This window comes from Eulemur rufifrons, chromosome 6 (genome assembly GCF_041146395.1).
Source record: "Eulemur rufifrons isolate Redbay chromosome 6, OSU_ERuf_1, whole genome shotgun sequence".
In the NCBI taxonomy this organism is placed as follows: domain Eukaryota; kingdom Metazoa; phylum Chordata; class Mammalia; order Primates; family Lemuridae; genus Eulemur; species Eulemur rufifrons.
Window position 1 is genome coordinate 45,135,406 of NC_090988.1, and position 25,240 is coordinate 45,160,645.

At 37.8% G+C, this 25,240-nt stretch overlaps 1 protein-coding gene across 12 annotated transcripts in view; it reads left to right on the top strand.

The window, feature by feature from the left end:
* DLG2 (discs large MAGUK scaffold protein 2) overlaps nucleotides 1–25,240 on the top strand; it is a 1,100,864-nt gene that overhangs the window by 949,877 nt on the left and 125,747 nt on the right. For 11 of the 12 annotated variants that reach the window (XM_069469139.1, XM_069469143.1, XM_069469135.1 and 8 more), the window contains one exon: nucleotides 6,114–6,228. In XM_069469139.1, the coding sequence (XP_069325240.1) occupies nucleotides 6,114–6,228 (115 nt within the window). Of the gene's footprint in view, nucleotides 1–6,113; nucleotides 6,229–8,607; nucleotides 9,572–25,240 lie in introns of those variants that run through there. The other variant, XM_069469146.1, reaches the window with a different exon arrangement.

The window sequence follows — 25,240 nt, forward strand, 5'->3', positions numbered from 1 at the left end:
TTAGTACTGCTAAGGACTGGATATGTCTTTGTCCTGACAGGAGCCACCATTGGTAGGAACAGCAACAACTATCTTACATTTACAAAATGCTTCATGTCAAATTTCATTTTGATTCTCACAAACCACTTTGTGAGGTGAATATCACAATTTGCAGATGAGCAAACTGAGGCTCAATAACTTCTCAAGGTCCCACAGGTAATAAATGACAGAATTAAGACTAAACGCTGGCCTCCTGGCCTAGAGTTCTTAACCTTATTACCTCTGCTCATTGCTTGCTCTAGTTACTGACAATTGCAAGTCCCTGGATGAGGTCATGACTGTGGAGGGCCATGCTTCCTACAGCTCACACAGAGGAGGGCATGCCCATGGCCTCATGCTGTAGTCTAACCCACTGAGCTTACTGTTTCCTCCTCTCAAAACCAAGGGAGGCCCCTCTGAGTCTTGAAGGCATGATCAGTTAGGCAGCTTTAATAACTGCAGATTAATCCTACTGCATTAAACAACTCCAGCCTTCTCACAGGAGGCAATGCCTCCTTTCCTGTGTGAATGGCAGGATAGACTTGCATGATTTGGATTCTGGGTCACCTTACTCACTTTTAACAAATTGCAAAGGAAACAAGTATTAATATATGGCAGAGCCCCCACTCACTGTGTAGTGTGTTGTGTTCACACCCTTGCTCTTGCCCCATCCAAGTGTCCATCAGTAGCTCAAAGTCTTGAGACAATACTGACAATACTGATATAATGTCGTTGATATTCCTGAAAATGGCAGCAGCTTTGGAATTTGGGGCATCATTCATTCTTCTCAGCTCCAAGTCACTATGAATTTATGATTCACAGTTGCCTAGTAGGTGAGACATTCGTTCCATCCTGGTGCCAAGTGTCCTGAAGTATGGCTATCTGTGGCTCACTCCTCTTTGACCTGGTAGAGATATTAATTCATAATAGGCAGAGTGAGGCAGGATTTTGACCCCATCTATATAACCCAAATCTTGTATACTTTTTACTATTGTCACTCATCTTGTCCAAGTGAAAACAAATGCCAAAGCCCCAAAATGAATACATCTAGTCAGGAACAACTGTACTTACATACCCAAGAATGTGGAGGGAAAAATGGCTTATCATATATAGAAGGGAGGAAAGAACTAGCTGGTGGTAATTTTTATGAAGCTCCTCCAAAACATTTGCCTAGGAGTTGGGTTTCAGTGGTTTGCTTCTTGTTGCAGAAGACAACCCTAAGAAACATAAAATATCTTGTATTTTAAAAAGCATTTACCAGACATCCATTTCATGCAAAGCAAGACAGAATAACGTGCTACTTCTTTAATATTATTCTGCACTTCAGCATTATCATGTTTAGTTTTCTTGTCAGTGTCCCCATTCTGGACGCAAATTCTTTCAGATTCGGTCTTGTTCAAAACTGTATGCCAGGCACCTAGTAGAGTTCTAGGGTATACAGAAGGTAGAATCATAGACTGCGGGTTGGAAACAGATGAGTGAGGCATGCCAACTCTCTAAGGAGCTTACAGCATAATAGAGGAAATGCACATAACTAATATGGTATATGAAGGGAAGAGCAAGATGTCAAGAGGAAGGAGTAGAGAATTGAGGAGGCCTTTTATTCTAAAGGAGAATTGTCGTGTAATGGCATCGTGATATAATGGAAATGAAATGACTTCACAGAGATCCAGGGTTGAATCCTAGCTCCATGTCCAATGAGCTCTATTCCCTAGTAGCTCTGTGACTTTGGTGAAGTTAGTTAACCTCTCTGAACCTCTGTTTTTCTCATCTCTAAAATAATATACCTATCTCAGAACTTTCTTAGGAGAAATAATATAATTTTTAATGTATGTAGTGTAGATCCTAGGCCCTTGCAGGTCCTCAGTAAACATGAATTCCCCGTTAGATGATAGAAAGATTGGAGCATTTTAAAATCTCATTTGAATGTTCTCCTGAGATTTGGAATCAAGAAAGTGGTAGAAATTTGATGGAATAATATTCCAAAGGGGAGAGCATAGATATGAGCAAAACATTAGAGGAAGGGAGAGGGGATTAATATTAAATGGATATGGTAGTGTTAGGTTTTTCTGTTTTAACTTGCTAGAAAATGTAATTTTTAGTACTTTTATAAAACATAAAGATTTATATTTCACAAGTTATATAGTTGGTTGCCTGTTTATTTCTAATGGATTTCTAGCTATAAGCTTGTTTATCTCTGAGAAGTTGGAGACAGAGCTCCCCTGCCACATATACCTCATTTATGTTTGTAATCCCAGATTTTATTGTTTTTGCTCTGATGAAATTACTTGTACCTATATTTGTTTTATTTTTCAAACAAGGGGCAAAGAAAGGGATAAGCACCTTTGAAAACAGGATCTGTGATGAAGATGTTTGTCAAAGTAGGGAAATTGAAAACAGGATGGATTCCAATTAAGGCAAATTCAATATAAATCATCCATAGTGAAGAATTTAAACATCATAGAATGTTGTGCAGACCAAACATTTCAAAAGCATGGCAGAAATCATCTTGGGTATCTAATGAGCCATGTAGTAAGGCAAATACAATGTTTTATTAAGGCAAGTATCCTACTGTGTTACATAAAACATGGCAGCTACAAGAGCCTAACAAAGTGTTGATTGTATGTATATAGCTTAAGTATCAGAGAACTGTTTTCAACGTACATGATACCTAAAATGAGGAGATCATAGAGATCGTCTAGAGAACAATAAAAATAACAAAGGGATTTGGAAGTGGCAGTGATTTGACAGAGATAAAACCTTGAAATTAAAACATTTCATCTTGAAAAAGGTAGTACTAGAGGAGATGCATGTTGTCTTTCTTCTTTGCAAAACCATAGCATTGAAAATGAGCAATTTCAGTACGTGCAGCCATTTTATGACTGAATTCATCTAATGATTCTGCTCACTCCTTCATTCATTTTTGATTCATTCAGAAAAAGTTCATTGAGCACCTATTATTATCTGCCTTCCTGCACGTCAGACACTGTATTAGGAACAGGGAATTCTAAGGAGAGTGAGAAATAGCTTCTGCCCTCAGGGAGCTCAGTCTAACAAGAAAGATTGACAACTGCACAAGTAACTGTAAGTTGGTGTGATAAATGCAATCAAATGGCAAAGTGGTTAAATGAGACTTCGGGACTCTAACTTAAATGTTTAAGGGGGGACAGTTGGAGGGTGGGAATTCGTGATTTTATCATGGGTAGTGAAATCATCAAAGTTGTAAAGGAGAGAGTCCTGCCTGTCTAGATGGGAGTCAACATGTGGTATTTAGCAAGTGGCAATGTGGAGCATGGATCAGAAGCAGCTAAGGGTTCCTGCTCGGCATCCCAGACAAGATCATTTTCTTCTCAGAGAAATACCAATAGGGGTTGTATGATTTTTGTGCAAAGTTTGACCAGAACTTCCACTTCCAGTGCTCTACTAACCTGCCTTAGAGTGCACACATATACAGAGCTCCCTGTTTATAATAGCAAAAAGTTAGATAAGCCTAAATATCTAATGATACGGAATTGTTCACTAAACTATGGAATACAATTAAGGATATTAAGAAAAATGGTATTTATGTGTTTGGTAGGTGGTAGAAAAAGATCCAGTTACACTGTTAAAAAGGGAAAAAAAGTCTTAGCATAATCTCATGTGGGGGGCTAAACATACACAAATATGTCCAGCACACAACCATGGCTGTACGCCTAGGGTATGCTGTAGGGAAGGGAAGCAGTGAGAGAAGAAAGAGAAGAAGGCGGAGGAAGGCAGACAGGACAAGGCAGCCTCTCAATTTTTATTCTGTGTTTTTCTGTATATTTCAAATTTTTACAGCATCCATGGACTTCATTTTGTAATTTAAAAAAGAAATGAGATAAAGCCCGTGAAGCACTGAGCACAGTGTCTGCCATGTGGCTACCACTAAATGTTAATTGACTCTTTTAGGGTGGCAAGAAAATATGACTTGTTCAAAATGATTTAAATCTGCATACAGTATCATATCAATGGTTATAAATAAGTGCTTTCTCTCTCATGTAAAATGGAATGAAATAAATTTTCTTAAATTATGGTCAATAGATCCTAGGTCAATTAGGTGGTTAAATATGTGTTCTGCTTATTTAATCATTTAAGATTTAATTATTCAAAACTAAGTTTTAACAGGAAGCTTTCCAAATATAGATTATACCAGACTTTGCTTAAGCATCAGAAATTTCCAGCCAACTCACGGCTTTATCTTAAGAGTACTAAACTTTAAAAATATTTAACATTTGGTGTTTATTATCCTGTTATCTATTTATTATTGAAAACCAAGGTCAAATCTTTTAGGAAAGCTGTCTTTACAATGACCAATAGATATTCAGTAAGTTAAAATTAAATTTAATTTTATGGAAATTTTTGTTATAAAGAATTTGAAACACTCTGTAAATAGATCATCTTTTATTGTATTCATTTAATCATCGTTGTTTTCATGAACACTGTGAATAAATTGAATTGAAAATCAAATTGTTTTTTGAAATGTACTGAGAACCTCTATTAAAATTCTTCATGGTGAGTTTCTTTGTTATTGAAAATACCACTTATAATTTGAATTAACATTTTCAAATTTATCTGTAAGTTAAGCCTACTAAGTTTTCCTAAAGCAAGACACTGTTCTGCTAAGGAAATGAGAGAAAAGTTTCTATGTTGTGATAAAAAATATTAAAACTTCACACTCGTCTCTACAAAAATTAGAAAAATTAGCCAGGCCTGGTGGCATGTGTCTGTATTCCCAGCTACTTGGGAGGCTGAGGCAGAAGGATTGCTTGAGCCCAAGAGTTTGAGGTTGCAGTGAGCTATGATGGTGCCATTGTACTTTGGCCAGGGCAACAGAGTGAGACTCTCTCCAAAAAAAAAAAAAAAAAAAAAAAATTAGAACTTCAAAAGCTATTTCTTTTTGTGTCCTTTTTGTGTTAATAAGTATTTTAAAACCTACTTGTGCTTTCTTTATTTTTATTGGATTGACCTAGCAAAAATATTTTTCCTAGGGAGAAATAGCAATGATACCTATATTTCTTTGATTTTTATACCCATTTATTTTTTCCAGTTTATTTCTAAATGTATTTAATGTGACAGTGTTTTCTACCCCCATTTTTAACCCCAACCTCCTGAGAAGATTATTTAAATATATTGTGCACCTTAGAATTGATGAAGTTTGGCATGTGGACAAAGTTATGGGGCAAAAAGAGTTAGGATCCTAAGTGGTCAACGTTTGGCAGCCCCCAGCCCAGAAAACACTTATTTAAATTAGATGGCATTTCTTATACAATTCATCACTAAACACTTGATTCTCTGGTCCATCAGGCTGGGGGTAACTGGAGACACTCCTCAATACCCCATAGTATTGGGAATACCATGGACTTTTCTTTTGCAGGTATACACACTCTCTCTCTCTGTCTCTCCCTTCTCTCTCTTTATAAATTAAACTTTTATTCTGAGATAATTGTAGATTTACATGCAGTTGTAAGAAGTAATACAGGAAGATCCTATGTGTCATATACTCAGTTTCCCCCAATAGTAACATTTTGCAAAACTATAGCACATTAGCACAATCAGGATATTGACATTGACACAATCCACCAATCTTATTTAGATTTTCCCATTTTTACTTGCATTCATTTGTGTGTGTATGTGTGTGGGCATTTTTGTATGTGTTTAGGTCTATGTAATTGTATCACAAGTGCAGTTACCACTACAGACAAGATAGAGAACATTTCCATCACCACAAGGATACTTTGTGTTGCCTGTTTATAACCACACCCATCTCCCTCCCTTCCCACGTTCCCCCCATCCTCTCTCATCTCCCCTCACCCCCCATGGACTTTTCACAAATTGTGAATTTGATGGCAGCATGTTTTCTAGGTAACTTTTGGGAAGTAACTGGTTTCTCTTTTTCCTCTTATGAATGTCTGTGAATAAATAATAGTAACTAAGCATATCCATCTTGAGTTGTGCATCTCCTGTTGTTTGGCAAAGGAACCAACAGCAGCAGTGAGGGGCTGCCTCGGCTATACAGCATTTCTAACTCTTTCAAGGTATAGAACCAAATTTGCCGCCTTTGCTTCCATTCTCAGATTACGCTCGATTTGAGGCCAAAATCCATGACCTACGAGAGCAGATGATGAACCACAGCATGAGCTCCGGGTCCGGGTCCCTGAGAACCAATCAGAAACGCTCCCTCTACGTCAGGTAGGTGGTGAACTATTTCTTACTCTGATCTGCAGTTTGGGAACAATCCAGCTGAGAAAACAAAGGCAACACCTTGTAACAATGGAACTTGTGTTCTAATTAACCCATGCTCATCAATACTCTACTGAAAAACCTTATGGTTAACCATTTGGAGGAAATTTTTGAAATGTTATTAGGCTAAATGCCTGCTTTTATCAAATTATACTTCAACAATATTATAATCCAGGGTAAAGTTCTTAGAATAGGTTGCAATAAAAAAATAAGAAGAGACATTTTCATTTCTGATAAATCTTAAATTGAATACATGGACCAAAGCCCTGGACATTGTTCACCATCAGTATGAAAAGAATATACACCTGCATCATCTCTTAACCTGCCTGATATTGATTGCATTAGCTTTGGTTTATTAATTTGATATCAGCAGTATTCTTCTCAAGAGTTACATATTTTGTTCTAAAATGTCTTGGTGGAAAGACTTTCTTCTGTGTCATATGGTTACCAATTGTTTCTCACACCATCAAAGTTACTTGTTCATTGACTGACCAAACTCATTACTTTACCAGAAAAAAAAATGATTGATTAAACCTGAAATGCCTTCCAGTCTTTCATCCCTGTAGCTACCTTTGGAATAAGATCTATCAACACTCAACTGTAACATGCTTCTCTTCTTTGCGCAAGCCTCCTATATCACTCCCAAACTTCATCAGTGCTGACTATACTTTTTAAAATAATATAAGTACTAATAGCCAAAAGGAGGCAAGTGATGCCCAATTAATGGTCAAAATGAATCAATGTACCATTGGGAGGAACCATGCCCATCCTCACTGTATTCTGCATTCCCCACTCTGGAACCTGAGGTCATATCCTCCTTACCTGAAATTTCACTTTCTTTTCCTGGCATGAGGTATGTGTTATAGATACTAAATGATGTACTTGAGTTGAACTTGTCCTGTTGATTCCACTTTGGCTGTAAAGTTATGTTTTGTGTGTATTAGGTAGGCACAGCAGGGGCAAGAAGAGAGCAGGATTCTGGAAGGCACAGGTTCTCAAGGGCCTTAATTTGCTGGCCAATCTGACAAGCATAGAGTCCTTTCTTATTTCACGGAGTTCCAGCACCTCAGAAGCCCTGAGATAAAAAAAAAAAAACAAAAACAATCAAACAGACTATTTACCATCCAAATTTGGCCAACTGCATTTCAGAAGATTATTGATACACTTCATTATAATCTATGAAAGGAACTATCAAGATCCACCCTAGAATATGTCTTGTAGTGACATCACAAATACGACGGAAAGTTAACAATTCCATCGGTGGCTATTTCTGTTCTCCTCACTTGTGTTGTATTGCTGGTCTTCGTGATACAAAATATTTTAAAATCTTGAAATATTTTAGTCTTGAGTAGAAAATTGAGAAAAACGAACTGGGTTAATAGGATAAATTAGCTAATGCAATTAAAATCATTATATAGAATAAAACTGGAAGGAAAAATTACCAAATTGTTGGTATCTTATTAAAAATAGAATATATAAAATGTTATTAATGTACTAGAAGAAATTTGCTGAAAATACATTGGCAGTAGCTTTTAATTAAGGTATGTACAACTAGGAAAATTAAAGGAAGTGATATGATGATATTATGTAAAACTAATACACTTATTTGAAAGAGTAGTGTTAATTAGAATCAAATCGTTATGTCCCAAAATGGAAAAAAAAAAAAGGAAGAAACTTTTTAAAATGAGACTCAAAAATACTTGGCACTTAGTGGGAAATCTCTCAAATGAAAGCTCTACAATATATAAATATGGTGTTTGGTTTCCAAAGGTTCAATTATTAATACTTATTGAGTACCTAGAGGGCTGACTTAACCATCTAGATGACACTAAGTGACATAGAATTAGAAGAAATATAAGCCATACATATAGTCAAATCAGAGGGAAAAAACTTACAAGAGCCCCTGGCCTTGTTCTCATGTGATGTGATAAAATAGACCAAAAAATTAAAAAAAAAAAAAAAAAAAAAAGCAAGAACATGAAATGAACTAACAAGGCCTAAATGAAATCTGTATCAAAAAGGATTCAGCAGGTATGTACCTTTGTCTTTTTTTAATATATATATGCCAATTTTGGCTATAGGATTTTCATAGAGGTGCTTGCTTGCTTTATCTAAAGTGCTCAAATAAGACCAGTGCCAGTTTGTTGTGCTTATTTTAGAAAGTCAACTAGTTGCTCTCTCTGAATTTATAAATATAAGATGGTGAGCATATCTCTTTAATCTGGGAATGACACACTGGAGTATTGGTCTCCTCATTTTGCTTAGCTTTATGTAATTCTAGGGCTGGAGGAATCTTAGCTATCATCAGGTCCACTGTTTAATTTACAGAAGAAGAAACTGAGGCCTCAGGAGAGAAGAGACTTGTCTGGGCTCCCATAGCTATTTGTGGCAGAGTCAGATCTCCTACCCAACTCCCATACTTCTCCCCATGTTACTCCGCCTCCCTAAGACTTAGTTTATGTGGTGTCAGCTGTTGAATGCACTTGAGCTGTGATTCCTGATCTGTTTCTGTCAGCACAGCCCTGGACTCTTAGATGAAGGAATAGGTTAGCTCAGAGGAGAAATTCAAACACAAACTTCTTTGGGCTTTTTATATAGGATAAACTGTGCTATAGAACATATGGGATTTCCTTGGTATTATTCATATTTTTCCATGAAGCCAAAACCTAAATTAGAAAACAAGCAGCTTCTTTGTTCTGTGATAACCAGTTTAGCTGACTTGGTAAATATTTGCCTGCACCACAAAACCACTCTTCCCCTTGGAGTTACCCTCTCTCTCTCTCTCTCTCTCTCCCACACACACACACACACACTCACTCACGTTCACACCCCTAACCCTAGCCCTGGTCCCAGCACTGTCAGAGAGGATGTATCTTCTCAGGATCTTGCAGAAGGTGGCCTCATTCCCTCACTAGAAATGATTCTCCCAGGTAGTAGCCATTTGTTTGCCTGAAATCTTGAAGGGAGGGAGAGGTAACCAGCACTATTTGAAACAGGCAGTGTTTTGAATTGGAACCAACCTTTTCCATTTTCCAATCTAATTGTAATGATATTCCTTCTTTTAATCTTTTGTGTGAGGTGCTTGAAGTACTTTGGTAATGTTGTACAAATGAAATTGATTGTTACTAATGATAATACTGTACATGTTCTATGGGCATGATTTAGATATGTTGATTTAATGTGCTACTTGTATTGTGTATTTCTTACATTGTGAAACATACAGTTGTCGAACTTTAAAAGCAAATAAAGTGTTAAAAATATGAATAAAATGTTTCTTCAAAATGCTCCGCAAGTACATTATCAATTCTTCAAATGTAGATCGACTTAGGCTCCTGAGCTACAGGAATATGGATTTTGTTGCATGTATTTCGAGGCTCTCCATGTGGGCAGAGAGAGTAGGCAACTGCCTAGGTAAAGTGTTTATGAGCTCATGAAGATCTCCCTGTCTCTAAAATATGCCCTTCCCTTCTTACCTACCAGCTTGTAAACAGCTGGTATAATAGAGAGCAAGGCTTTTCCTGCTACAAATCAGAATGCACCTTTGTATCTAAATGCTACTAAGAAAGATCTGAGATAGAGGAGATTAAATTCCCACACAAAAAAATGCAAATGTCTAAAGAACAACCCTTTCTTTTGATGAAGGAGAGCCAGAGTACCCAGGGAGAATGGGGAGGGCAAGAAAGTATAGCAAGTAAGTCCACCAATGGGAGGAGAGTAAAGGTCAGAAGAAAGAAGGTAAAAGAAAAACTTGGCCCATGTTTGTTTGTTAATAAAAGATATTGATTTTGACAGTTCAAGCATATAGCCTCTCTGTTGTGAATGTGGGTTTAAGAGTCAGTTGCTAGCATTTATGCATGCACTCATCAGGCATTTTTTGAGTGTATATCCTGTGCCATGACCTGTAATGGACACCAAGGACCAAGCAGTAACAGCAATGTTTCCTCTCCACGAGAAACTCATGTCTAGTGGAGAGACAGATGAGAAGAAGATAATTAAATGCAGTGTGATATAAAAAGACCTAAGTTAGCCCTACAAAGTTCTGGAATCTTTTTTTTTTTTTTTTTTTTTGAGACAGAGTGTCACTCTGTTGCCCGGGCTAGAGTGAGTGCTGTGGTGTCAGCCTAGCTCACAGCAACCTCAAACTCCTGGGCTCAAGTGATCCTCCTGCCTCAGCCTCCCGAGTAGCTGGGACTTACAGGCATGTGCCACCATACCCGGATAATTTTTTTCTATGTATATTTTTAGCTGTCCGTATAATTTCTTTCTATTTTTAGTAGAGATGGAGTCTCGCTCTTGCTCAGGCTGGTCTCGAACTCCTGAGCTCAAACTATCCTCCCACCTCGGCCTCCCAGAGTGCTAGGATTACAGGCATGAGCCACCGCGCCTGGCCTGTTCTGGAATCTTGATTGCTTCCTAATGCAGGGATATCTGAATTAATTCTTGAAGATCTTGTATGAGTTAACCCAGAGCCTTTTGAATCTTTGAACCCAAAGTAAGAGATACATTCTTTATCATGACCCAATAAATAAATACACAAATAAAGCAGAAGGAAAATCTTTGTTAAATAATACTAACATTTTTTTATGTACAGTGTACTTTGTTATTTTCCATTTTATAATATTTGCTTCTCTCTCTCTCTTTAAAATGAAGATCACAACTCATTAACTTGATTTAATAACTCACAAGTGGTCATGATTTACAGCTTGCAGATGGAATGAACAGGAAGGAGCATTCCAGGCAGATGACACAGTGCCCAGGCAGGAGAGGGCATCTTCACTGCACTGTATTTAGCATTTCCGGGATTCCTAGACCCTTGGTGTTCTAGCCAAGTTGGAAGGCAGTTATCCCCGATACAGATGAGGAAGTAGAAGTAGTGGAAAGTACTTGACAGGCACCTTCTATGGGCCATATTATGCTAGTGTTTTACCTCTACTATTCCACATAGTTCTCCCAATATCCCTATGAGTCAAGGGATATTGCCTCTACTCTATAGATGAAGAAACTGAAATTCTGAGAATTTAACTGATTCCCCCAAGATCACGGAGCGAGACAGGGATTTAGTTTCTTTAATTATGAAAATGGGACTAATAATAGGATACCATAAAGTGGTTGTGAAGATTAAATAAAATAGTGAATTTGAATACCTGGATCACGGGAAGCAGTTGATAAATGTTGATAATATTCATCATTTGTTATAAAGCCCACCTCTTCCCTACAAGATAGAGATATGGTAGAATTGATTGTGAACAAGGCACTGTTTTCTCAGCAGAGGGATGAGCCTCCCTTGTTTCATTACTTTCCTTCCACAAGGGAAGAAGGACAGACTTCCCAGTGACCTTTTAGATTTTTGCTTCTCTGGAGCCCCTGAAGCCAGAAAGGGGAGGCCAGGATTCCAGGACTCCAGAATACCTGGCTCTGTCGACTCATCAGGCATTTCTCAGCCCAAACAAGAGTCTACCCAGAAGCAGAACATGGAACTAATTTGGTAGAAGCCACAGGATAAGAAGGAAGACTCACTGCGTGCACAACTGGAGCTTCTAATTCTTCGTAGATGTCATCATTGTCCCTAACCACATGATTTCTTCCAGTTCCCCTCTGCATTCTTCACCCCTTTCCAGCCCTCTACTCACAGTTCTGTTCTGAATTTGAAAAACATTTCTTTTATAGTGGCTCCAACTCCACATTTTACTCAAACTTGCTGCTACCTAAGACAGCTTTTGTCTCAAGGGCTAAAATATGACAAATGCACTCAGGTTGGCCTCTTGCCCACTGTTTAACATAAGACTTTCATACAGTGATTCATTAGTGCATTGATCTTTTCATTCAACAAACATGGTGTATGTATTCACCTACAACGTACCACTCTGTGGTAGATGTTAAGGTTATAGAGATGAATAAGATCACAGACTTCCTTCCCTCAATGGTTTGGATTTGTAGGCATAAAATAGCAATGCAGACCATTACTGTAACTATCATTTCCTGATACCTCATGTATTATGTGCCTTGCAAGTATTATCCTCTTTTAATATTTATAACATACCTATAAGTCTTTCAACAGTGAAATTTGCCCATAAGACCACCAGTATTTGAAACTTATCTGTTAAAATAGTGACCACTCTGGTCCTTATTAAGGTTTCATGGTAAAGCTCCTTGAAATGGAGTTACCATTCAATAGTGGACCTGCAAATCCCAGTTAATGCCTTAATTTATTATATCTCTAGTGCCTTATGTCACAGCACTTGGCATAAAAAAGTCTCCTTAGTAAATATTTGTTGAATGAATACATGAATTAATTCCAAGACTGTCTTTCTATACAAATGTGGAATTAAATCTTTGAACAATGCTATGGAAGTCCCATACCAGCTTGGCTGACACCAAATGCATGGAGTCTGGTTGTATCCTCAGTATTCAGGCACTGCCTGCTTGTACAGGATTTCCAGGAAACATCTGGCACTGCAAGGTCTTTCAGGCTGCTTCATTTGTTTGCTGAACTCTGTGACTCTCTTTAAATTGGGGCATAATTAATAATGAATTTAGACAAGCACACACAGCCTCCACCCTCTTAGTGAGAAGACTTGGAGTAGGGGCCCAGAGCGAACCTCCTTCTCAACACAATTAGTCTTTCTATTCCAAGAAACTGAGGCCGGAAGTTATATCAAGGGCATTCTTGCGAAAACAAATCCTACCCAGGACACTTCACTACTGAGCTTTTATTCTGGGGGAAAGGCATTCCTGCCTGATTTTGGTGGGAGGGGAAAGCTACATCATCATATAGGTAAGAGATTCTGGTCATTTTTTTTTTCTTTACACATTAGCAAGCATATCTTTCCACTTCACTTCCTCCCCCCCACTGAACTGCTGGTCAGTAACCTGGGGATGATAAGGAAGAGTGTGAAATGGAGCATGGCAGGATTCTTCACTCCAGTGGCACTGTTGCTTCCACGTGGCTGTGGATTTCTTGAGAACATTTAAGGCAAAGCCGTGAAATCTGTAGGCTATGTTAAGAGTCAGAGTTTTATCTTCTAATCCTCCAACCTTATACCCAACATGTTCTTAGCTGCTCCCCAGAGAAAATGCTACAGTCAGCTGTGTGCACCCCCTGCCCCGTATTTGGCATGGGGCTAGCCAACAGTGATATTTTTATTGCCTCTCATTCACTCATACATTCTTATTTAGCAACATCATCATTTATTCACTCAGAAATATGTTGACCACTCTATGATGTGTTGCAGCAGAATAGGAAATGAAAACTACTTGAATTCAGAGTCATTTTTCTCTCTTAATGTCTTACTGGGGAAGAGGAGTGGGAGGGAACATGATCGGTTACCCAAAACACGTTAACTGGATGAAGCAGAAAGTATGAACAAAGTCTAAACTTGGGAAACCAGAAGGCAGCTGGACAGGGCATTGCAAAGTCCAGATGGGCAGCATGGGCCACATAATGAGAGGCCTAAGAACTTGGGTGCCAGAGCTTCACTCCTGATTCCACTTAAACCTTACAATAGTACTATAACATAGGTGTGATTTTTAGTCCTATTCTACAGAGGAGGAAGTAACCTTGCAGAAGGCCACAGAGCTTTAAAAATAACCTACACAAGATGCTATGTGGCTGAGCCAAATTCTTTACCCAGGTATGTCTCTCACTGAAGCCCATGCTTGTTCTGCTACAATACAGTGAAGATGAAGGTAATCTTGTGGGGGCACTGATTAAATTCATATTGATGGAACTTCTGTTTGTTTTATACTTAATACTGACTTCCTCCAGACAGACTTGGCTTCTAGTCCAGAATTCATAATTTATCATAGTGAATAATAATAATGATGCATAGCTTGTTTGCTAAAACTTGAATGTCTCACTTATAAAATGGACATAATATCTGGTTCAGAGGCTTCTTGTTAGGATTAAGTTAAATTCAGTCTGTGAAAGAGCCTGCCACATAGGACTTGTTAGGTAAGGGGGAAGTCCCTTTATACCTTCAAGTGCTTAGAACCTGCCTCCTAAACTGGTTCCTCCTTTAAAGCAGAATAGATCTTGATGCTTCATTTATATTTTGAGACTCATTAGCATTATGCTTACTCTTTCAGGCATTTGCATTTTTAATTGTGTCCCTAATTATGGAATAAAAGGCTTTGTCTTCAAGCTGCTAATTTTAAACCAGAAATAGAAAGGAGGAAGGGGTCATTGGGGATCTGGGGAGTTTTCTTCTGCCCCTGAAAGCATAGGCTGCCCATGATTTTTAAAAGGTTTTTAATTTTTCGATTTCTACAAGAAAAGGGGCAAAAGTATAATAGGTGACCCTTCCATTGACCATCATATATTTTCCTCTATTTCTCCACCCCAAGATCTAGACTCTAGATCTCATTATTATTAATAGTTGACCTATCATTTATTCATTCACCCAGAAAACCTCCTCTGAGCCTTAACCATTCACCTCATACTGTACTAGGCTCTGGGGATAAAAAGATTAATAGAGTATCTTTTCTGCCCCAAGGAGCTCCAAGGTTTTTCTGACAACCTTGATTCTGCCTCCCTACCCCCACTCCATGATAATCATATTTCCAGAAATCTCTCATTTCCAGAGCAGGTACTTGGCCTCATAGCTCAAAATTATTACTCCCTAGAACAAACCAGACAGTTCTAGCTAGAAAAGAGAGCAGAACAGTAAAAGCTGGGACACAGGATGCTTGCAGGAGAAAGCAGGTGAGAGGGGAGGGCATGAAAAAATTGAGGGATCCCTCACCCTGAATCATGAAGCAAGGGAATAGACACAAGACGTGTGTCTCAGCGTTTGAACAGTGGCTGACACTTCTTTAAAAACTTTAAGTACTGTGTTGTATGAACTTTTTGAGGGCAATTGAAAGTGATGATTAAGCAGAATAAGATATTAAGAGAACCATCAAGGACTGGTTGTGTCAAGCACATGCTCCTCTGTGTTCCTCTGCACTATGCAAACTGCTCTCTTCCACCCTTCACATGCTCTCTTCCTGCTTGTTGACTTACCTGCTTCCTCCACTGGACTGTGGGCACCTTGAGGATAAAAATTCTGTCTGTTTAAAATCTACATCTGTACAGTCTGCTATATAGTAACTGCTGAATCAATCAAGTGAATAAATTATGTATGTCACTAGATTGGAACGAGTTCCACTTTATTTATTTTTTATTTTATTTTTTCAATTGACAGATAATAATTGTACATATTCATGGAGTACATAGTGGTACTGGTTCAAATTTGAACCATAGGGTCATACCCTCATTGACCATGCATCCCTAGCAAGGAGGCATGAGTTTTCCTGCTACGGGATGCTACACACAGGATGAGAGGACTGAAAGACTTTCTGACTTAGAGCAAAAATGGAAAGGATATGGGTTTAAGTTTTTCTTTAGTGACTGTTAATTACAAACTACTATGTAGGATGCTATCAGGAGTACACAGATGGATCAGACATGCCCTCAAGGATACAGCTAAAGCTAGTAGCAAAAAACAGATGAACATAGGTTATTATTCTGAACATAGATTCTGCTCCAGGATCTGACAATGCGTGTGGGATAGGAAATATGGGAGATTTGAAAGGGCAACTGTGATGGGACCTCTTGCAGTACATTCCAAAAGGAAAGCTGTATTTTTTTGGATCATCTTTGGCAGTGTATTTTCTCTCTGCAGGAAGTAGGCACTGCCATAGAATGAAATATTAAGTCCTCTAGAACACCAGCTCATCCAGCCATTTATTCATAAGTTCACAGCGTAATGGAGTAGGCAAAAAGCCTGAGTTATGGAGTCAGAATTACCTGGATTTAAGTCCTGGCTCTGCCACTTACTGCTTTCCTTGTGACCTTAGCAACTCATTTCTCCTCCCTCTAGGCCTCTACTTTTTCTATTAAATGAGGATAATAAATATCGTCATTTAAGTTTATGAGGAATAATATTTATAAATCACCTAGGATCTTACACAAACTCTTCCAGAATTTAGAAAAGAGAGAATACTTCCTAGCTTTTTACAATGTTAACATTACCTTGGTACCAAAACATAACAAAGTCATTATAAGAAAGAAATGCATAGCCCAATCTCTCTCATAAACATAAAATCAAAAATCCAAAATAAAATATTAACAAAATAAATTCAGTGATATATAGAAAAAATAATATTAATATATCATGACCCAGTGGAATTTATTACAGGAACAAAAGATTGCTTTAATATTAGAAAATCACATTAACAGAATAAAGGGTAAGAATCAGACGATCATCTAAATATTATAGAAAAAGCATAAAATTCAAATTCAATAAAATTCAAAACTAATCTATGACAAAAATTTCTTAGCAAACTTGAAAAATACTGGACTTCTTTAATCTAATAAAAGGCAAACATCATACCTAATAATGAAATTTTGGAAGCTGTGTCCCTGGAAGCAGGTATGAGACATCTTCTATCACAACTGCTATTAGACGGAGGTTCAAGGAAAAGTAAAATGATCAGAAGGTAAAAAATAAAACTATCCTTATTTACTGGTGACATAACTGTGTACATTAAAAATCCAAAAAACTAGATGGACTGCTGAAATTAATAAGTGCCTTTAGCAAGGTTACTAGATAGAAGGTCAATAGCAAAATAATTCTGTTTCCATAAAATAATGCTAACCAATAAGAAAACTAAATCTAAAATACCATTTCTAATAGGACTGGAAAACATTAAATACCTAAGAATAAATCTAATAAAAGAATATCTCTATACAAAAAGCCACAAAATGTTATTAAAAGAATATACATAAATGCAGGGATATACCTTATTTATGCAAAGGAAGACATAATGTGGTAAAGGTATCAGTTCTCCCAAACTCCCTATCCACATCTCAGAAGATAATTTTATTTGTTTGTTTATTCCTTTAGTGATAGTGGTGAACTTGACAAAAGTGATTTAAAAATTTATGTGGAAATATAAAAGACCAAGAATAGGCAAAACAAAAAAGAATAAAGTTGGAGAATTTAGATTATATGATGTTAGAATTTGTTATGAGGTTACATGATAAAAGGCAGCATAGAATTGGTATAAGTATAGACAAATAGACCAACAGAACAGAATAGAAAGTCCAGAAACAATCATACATACAACCTCTTGAATTTATGACCAAAGTAAGGTTACTATGAAGTGGAAAAATGATAATCTTTTTAATAAATGATGCTAACTCAATTGGATATCCAAATTTTAAAAAAATGGCTCTTGACCCTACCTCACACCAAATACAAAAATCATTCTAGATGGATTGTAGATCACAATGTAAAAATTCAAACAATAAATGTCTAGAAGATAATATTGGAGAATAACTTCATAATTATGTGATAGGCAAATATTATTAATAAGTCTTAAGTAGGTATAAAACATACTAATCTTAAAGGAAAATATTGGTAAAATAAATTACACTAAAATACAAATTTCTGTTCACCTAAAGATACCATGAATAGAATGGGGCAAGACAGAACATAGGAAAGATGTTTATAATTCAGAGTTCTGGAAAGGGAATTATAAGTGAAATGTGTAAAGAACTGCTGTAAGTCATTAAGAAAAAGAAATAAATTTTTCAATGGACAAAAGACTTGAGCAGGCATTTATTAAAAGAGGATATATAAATGGGCAATCATATGAAATGGTGCTACCCACCAGAATGGCTAAAATTTAAAAGACTGTTCATATCAAGCATCGGTGAGGATGTAAATACTCATACATTATTCATGGCAAGTAAATTGGTACAACCATATTGGACAATTATTTGTCATTATCTATTAGAGGTGAATATATCCTATGATTTACTCTTAGGTATATACCCAATAGAAATGAGTACATATTGTTCAACAAAAATACATAGAAGAATGTTCATAGTAGTACTTTTTGTAGTAGCCTAAACCTCGAAATAACCAAAGGTCTATCAACAATAGAATAGGTAAATAAATGGTAGTATATGTACACAAAGGAATACTATACTGCAATGAAAACAAATAGCTGCTGCATGCAACAGCAGATAGGAATCTTGCAAATATATTATAATATCGAGCGGAAGAAGCCAGTCTCTCTCTCTCGCTCTCCCTCTCTCTCTCTCTCACCCACAATGCTATATGTATATCAGTTTTCTATATTGCTATTACAAATCATCACAAACTTAATGGCTTAAAAACACCACAATTATTATCTTAAGAGTTTTATAGGTCAGAAGTCCATTCTGACTCTTACCAGACTAAAATCGGTATTTACAGGCTATGTCCTTTTCTGGAAATTCTAGGGTAAGATCTAATTCCTGCTTATTTTGATTGTGAAAGAATTCAATTCCTTGCAGTTAGAAAACCAACATCCCTGTTTTCTTTCTACCTGTCAGCAGAGGGCCATCCCTACTTCCTAAAGACTGCTGCATTCCATGGCTCATGGCCTCCTTCCCCTATCTTCAAAATCAACAATTGCAAGTTGAGTACTTCTCATGTTGCATCTCTCTGACTCACCTGGGAAAGATTCTCTGCTCTTGAGGACTCATGTGATTAGTTTGGACCACCAGGGATAATCTAGGATAATCTCTACATTTCAAGGTTCTTAACCTTAATAACATCTGCAAAGTGTCTTTTATCATGTAAAGGAACTGTTTACAGGTTCTGGGGATTAGGGCTTGAATATCTGGGGTGGGGGACACTAATTCTGTCTACCACAATATGAATCCATTTGTATAACATTCAAAAACAGGCATAATGAACCTGTGGTGATAGAAGCCAAGGGAGAGATTGCTTTGGGATCGCGTTCCTAAAATAGGAATAATAGTATCCATTCTGAAGGGTTGTTGTTAAGTATAATATCCAGCAGAAATGTTCATTGCCTTGTAAAGCGTCTGTCACAAAATAGACTCGTTACTTTCTGTTTCCTTTTCTCTCAACCCCAACATCATCATTTCACCTGTAAAAATCCTGCAGTCAGGACTTTGATGCAGAATAAGTTATTCTGAAGACTTGCAGACCCTCTGTAATAGTGCTTCCCAAATTTGCCTGGTAATAAATATTCCTTAGAAATCAGGATTTAAGCAAGAACCCCAGGTGCTACTTAAGTTAAAGCAAGTTTGGGAAATAGTGATCTTTGAAATTTATTTATTGGAAACACTGTTGAAAACACAGGAAATGCCTAATGATCTGCCCCAGCTCCATCCAAATACCATTTGCTACACTTCGTAAGTCACCCAAACCAAATCAACCACATTATACCAATGAAAAATAAGGACTTCTTAAAATACTGGACAGATCAATATAGAAGCACCACACAATGTTTCTAGAATTTAATTTTATGCTGGAAGTCTCAGTCTGTTGTTCTCAAGGTCTAGCACAGAACCTGAACAGAGAGTAATTCCATAAATACTTGTTAAATTCACTGCAAGTAAAGAAGGCATCTGGTTGTTGTTTTAGTTTGTTGGATTTTTTTTTTCCGTTAAAGCATGTTGCAGTTGCCCATGCCCTGACTTCTTGAATGCTAAGAAAGAAGTCTGATAAAAATTGAGTCTCTGTAACATTCATTTTACACATTCCTGCCTTGAACTTTTGTTCATTCATTTTAGAAACAACTATTGATATCCTATATGCCAGATGCTTAGGAAGGAATACAAAGATAAAAATACTCAGTTCTTGCTTTAGGTTACTCCCAGTGCAGTGGAGGGACCGATAATAAAAGGATCTTCAAATCTACTTCACCACCCTACAATGAATTTAGAATTTACATTGGTTAAGAGAGCAACTGCCATTGGTAAGGCATGTCTCAGCCTGTCTCCTACTATGAGCAGTCCACACCAGTATTCTTTCCTGGGAAAGACTGAAAAGTCTCTAGGCTTGTTTTACTAGCTGCTTCCTCTTGCCTTATCTCAGTGTTTCTCAACTGTGGCTGCATGTTACAATCACTTGTGGCACTCTTAAGATAAAACTCTGATGTCTCACCCCAGCCCAGACCTACTAAATCAGAATCTCTGGGAGTGGCACCCCAGGCATCAGAATTGTTTAAAGCTCCCCTAGAGATCCCAATGTGCAGCAAAGTTGAGAACCATCACTTTATCTTTTCTTTTGTTTTCTCTTCTTTTCTTTCTTTTTTAAAAAATTTTCTTTACTTATTTGGCTCATGTTTAAGCTGAAAACAGTACTTTTAAGAGTCTCAGATTTCGTTCACGGATGTCTAGTACAAACCTGCAGCTAATAGGAAAGCCAGTTTCTGGAATGACTTCCAATTTTGATCACATTCAGCATTAATTGACTGAGAATTTGGAAACCAACCTTGATCCTGATGCTACAATTTGCTAACACTTAGCAAAAATAGAATCTCCTAGTTCAAGACTAAATAACTTCAGAAGGCCGATTGAATAGGCTGGTAAGACTTCTTGAGAATCAGAAAGTTCTAATCTTCATATTTTGACTTCCAATGAATAAGAAATGAACTGATTAGAAATTCTTAGTTTTCGTGAGGTCTCTGAAAATGTTCGGAGTACAGGTGAGCTCCAGAGAACCTGGTTTGAATGTGTGTGTGTGTGTGTGTGTGTGTGTGTGTGTGTGCGCGCGCGCGCGCAGCAATGACCAGGCTTGGAGTAAACTCAGGTGCAATTAAGTGTACCCAATACTCATTTCTGGCTCTTGCTGCTCCTCTCCTCCACACTCCCCTTGCATCCCACCTCTACAATTTGACCCTGACCCTGGCCGTTCCCCTGTGCTTTCGTCTTTACCTGCACCACTCACTGCCTTAGGCTTAGCCTGTCCCAGACCTCAGCAGTTGGTTGGCATGGGAACATTAGATGAGCCTGCCTGGTGGGAGGGATGTTCTGTTTCCAAGCGAAAATGGAAAAGAGTCAAGTGTGATTCACTTCCAGCCATTTTATCCCTTGAGTTTATCCATCTGTTTGAAACTTATCCTTGGCTCCTCATCACCTCATAGGTAAAGGAGACCATCTTGACCCAGACTCTGCCACCTCTGCACCCTCTTCTGCTGCTTCCCTCAAAGGCCCCGGGATGGAGCCTCAGGAAGCACCTTGCTCTTTTATTTCTCCCTTCCTTTGCATAGGCCCTTTTAAAACTCTGCATAGTGTCTCTTCCTCCTTGTCATTCTAAGAGGTTCCTAATGCCTTTTCAAGACTCAATTCAGACACTATGCCTTCCTAGAAGCTTTCCTGGCACATACCTCTGCCCACTACTCTCATAGGACTTCAGTTATAATGGTTGTAGGAAACTCCAAGTTTAAGTGACTATTTTTCTCCTAAAACTGTGAGCTCATTAAAGGAGAATCATGCTACTGTGAGAAGCATATATGTATCTCATACTCTTGAGGTGAGGTCTTGTCTCTATCAATTACTAGATTTGAGATCTTGTATGAGCCATTTCTCTCTCTGAGCCTCAGTTTTCTCATATGTAAAATGGAAATGATTGTACCTAATATGTCTACTATTTATCAGGTTCTATGTTTTAGGCATTTTCTCATTTAATCCCCACATCAATTCAGTGAGCAATAGGCAATATTATTGACTTCCTTTTACAATGAGAAAATAAGGCTCAATGTTGAGAAGCCTGCCCTAAATCACACAGCTTCCAAGTAGTAAAGCCAATATTCAAGCCCAGATTTGACTCTTTATTACTCTACTCTAGTCCCTGTATAGGTATACAAAGCACCTAGCCCCATGCCTACCCTTGGGGAGAGGAAGGGGATAAGTGGACAGATGAATGGATGGTTCCATGATAAATGGCCCTGGACAAAGCATGATCCTGTGCATTCCATGGGGATCCAAATGGAAAATTAAACTCCTTCCTATGGTCTAAGCCTAATATGCACAGTTTCTCTAAGCTTGTGGCAAAGGTCAAGAATATAAAGACTTCTGTCACCCCTGTTTATCCCTGCGTGCTACTACAAAAACATGCTTCCCTCCTGCTTGAACATCTGTGCCCACAAAAGAAGCTAAAGGTAGACTCGCTCCTTGAGAACTGAAAAGCAGGAAAAAAAATCACCTTTGAATAACTATTAAATCACCTTGACAGCTGCCACCTGGCAACAAGCCCTCAGTGTCCCATGTTGCTGTCCTTCAGTGTGGTATTACAGCACCTTACTGTTTGAGAGGACAAAGAAGAGGACAATCAAGTGAATGCCACTCAAGGGGACATAATTAACCTTTAGTGAAAACCATTCAGTGAATTTCTACAATTTTCTTTTCTAACCATTAATTTAGCAAAAGAAAAAAAAAGATGAGCTTTTATTCAAATATTTCTATTTTTATGTACAGATAAGTGTAAAAATCTCTTTTAATGAAAGGCTTCTATGTTGTAGCTGAGTGTATGTAAATAATGCCTGGGGTTTTAAAAGCAAAGAACAAAGCTTGTCAGTTTGTCTAGGACCAGCCAACACAGAATGTTGCTTTTTTATAGCATGATTCACTAATAGACTTGGTTACCAGGGCTACTGATTTTTAAAATTATAGTGCTGAAATTATTAAACAGCATGGTTTCCTACAGAATCCTGGAAGCAATGAATATGTAGTACCTCCTTCTTTCCATCATGTTGTGCCCCCCTCCCTCCCTCTCTCTCCTTCCCTCCCTTTCTCCTCTCTCTCTTCCTTCTCTGCCTCTCTCAGCGTATGTTGCATTAAAGCCAATTCCTTTTACATTCAAAAGGGCTATGCAATTGTTTCTCCAGTGCTAAAACAAAGAATATTTTAATACCACAGCCAATAACAGTTTTAGATATAATGCCAAAACTGTGATTCAGTCCAGCTTGCAACATAAATAGATTAGACAATTAGACTATTCTTTGTAAAATACTTTTATTTTGGATCTATTTTTGAAGACAATAAAAGACTCCTGCATTTCAAAGCTAGAGTCCTTTGATCAGATGACCTGGATTTTAATTTGGTTCCTCCCTTTACCAGTTGTGTGACTTTGGAAAAGTTATTTATATTCACCACATCTCAATTTGCTAATCTTTCTATTGTGGATAACGATGGTACCAACCTTATAATCATGTTGTGTAAATAAAATCAGATGCTGTTTATAAACTGCTTAGCATAGTGTTCAGCCTATGCATAAAAGATAGTCAATAAATGGTAGCCACTATTTGTTATTATTGTGATTTTCACATTGGATAGCTGTAAGAATTAAATGAGATAATGCACTAAATTGCTTGATATACTTCTAGGCAGATCGAATGTGTTTAATAAACATTGTTACCACTGGTCTGTTACTCTGTGACTGTTCCATAGTTGGTAGCTATATTGCTACTTGCTAAAGTTTTCTTCTTTTCCCTCTGTTTTTTGCTTCAGTGCCAGTCAAATAACAGGGTTTCATAAATGTTTCATTACCTTCCCATTTCCCTGTTGCTCTGTTTTCAATCATGAGCCACAGATAGAGACATTCCTTTTCCCATCTTGATACCATGAACCTAGGTTTGAGTTGCAGCACCCCTCCTGTTAGCATTACAGCCTTGTGCAAATTACTCCCATTTCTGGCTCTCAGATGTTTTTCATGTAAATCACATGGGTAGGAAAAGGTAATCTCTGACATCCATTGACTCAGATTCAGTTTTAGTCAGGGGTCTTGGGGGAGCTACATAGTACACAGGCCCAGGTCTAAAAGACCTATGTTTGCATTGAATCTAAAGATTGGACGTGAGAAGGGGAAATTCTTAACAGTGTTATTCCAATTTTTGTACCTAGTATGATATTTGAGAAGTATTAAAACCATGGGATTCCACTATCAAAATTTGGTAGTGTGAAAATAATCCTCAGCTTTGCCAAAAGTACAAGCATGTCGATCCAAGCACTAAGCATTTAAAACTTGACCACATGTCCTACAGAGAGAGTGATACCCGAATTTCAATTTTCAGGTTATTTTGACTCCAAAGTTGACGTAGGGAATGAGGATGAGAGTGGGGAGAAGGGAGCGTGCATGTAAAGATCTACTCATGCCCTTATACACTCCTAGGTTGTTGTCAATAAAAGGAAACAGATTTTCACGTTTGGGTTTAAAATCAGTTGTTAGATGATTTCCTGAAATCAGATTCTCCAATTTTTTGTACATTGTGACTATAAAATGAAGCCAGCTTAATGAGAAATTTCAAAATTCTGTCACCTCCAGCTCTTAGGGCTTTTCCATCTGCCCTAGCTGTGCCTGGAGCCAGAGCAGAGCACAGAGCCAGATTTCTCGTTAGCACTAAACCTGTTGGACCAAGAGGAGGAGGGCAGATGGAACTCTGCTGGGGCATGTCAGGTACGAGGCTAGAAATGGTTATCTCAGGGATCTGGAGCCAGTGTGTTGGGGTTAAGTATTGCCTGGCTTACGATATTTTCTAAGTTCATTATAATGTAGGCCATTTGTGCCCATGGTGAAGGGAGTTATACTAGAGGAAGAAATCGTCTAGCCAGCTCCTATTTGATTACTTTCATCTCTGATTTAATTCATCCTATGATTCTATGTAAATATTGCGTTGAGCCATAAGAAGTTGTCAGGATTTCATGTGGTTCAACCTAATATTTTACTTTAAAAGGGGGCTTCTGTTTGAATGTACTGGCTGCTCACTATCACTTTGTTGGCAAGAAAGAAGGTTCTTATCATAGGGTTCAAAATGGAGAATGTGTGCATAATTCCTGTCTGCAATTCTGTGAACAGCTTGAAGGAAACTAATTGGGGACCCTTCATTGTGTAACATAACTCCACCATGGTTGTTGGATTTTAAATTATAATAATAGAGCTATAAATAAAAGGAAAACACTTTATCTATTAGCCTGCCTCAACAAATAGCTTAACTAATTCTGCCTGTGGCTCTTGTGTTAGAACCAGCTGCATGTCTGAAGGACCTCTCTCTCTGTCTCTCTGGCTCTGTTTATCTATCTGTCTCTCTCTCTCTGGCTCTGTCTCTCTCAATCTCTCCCCCACATCCTCTGTATGTGTGTGTGTGTGTGTCCCGATTTATTTATCTGAAGTATAAT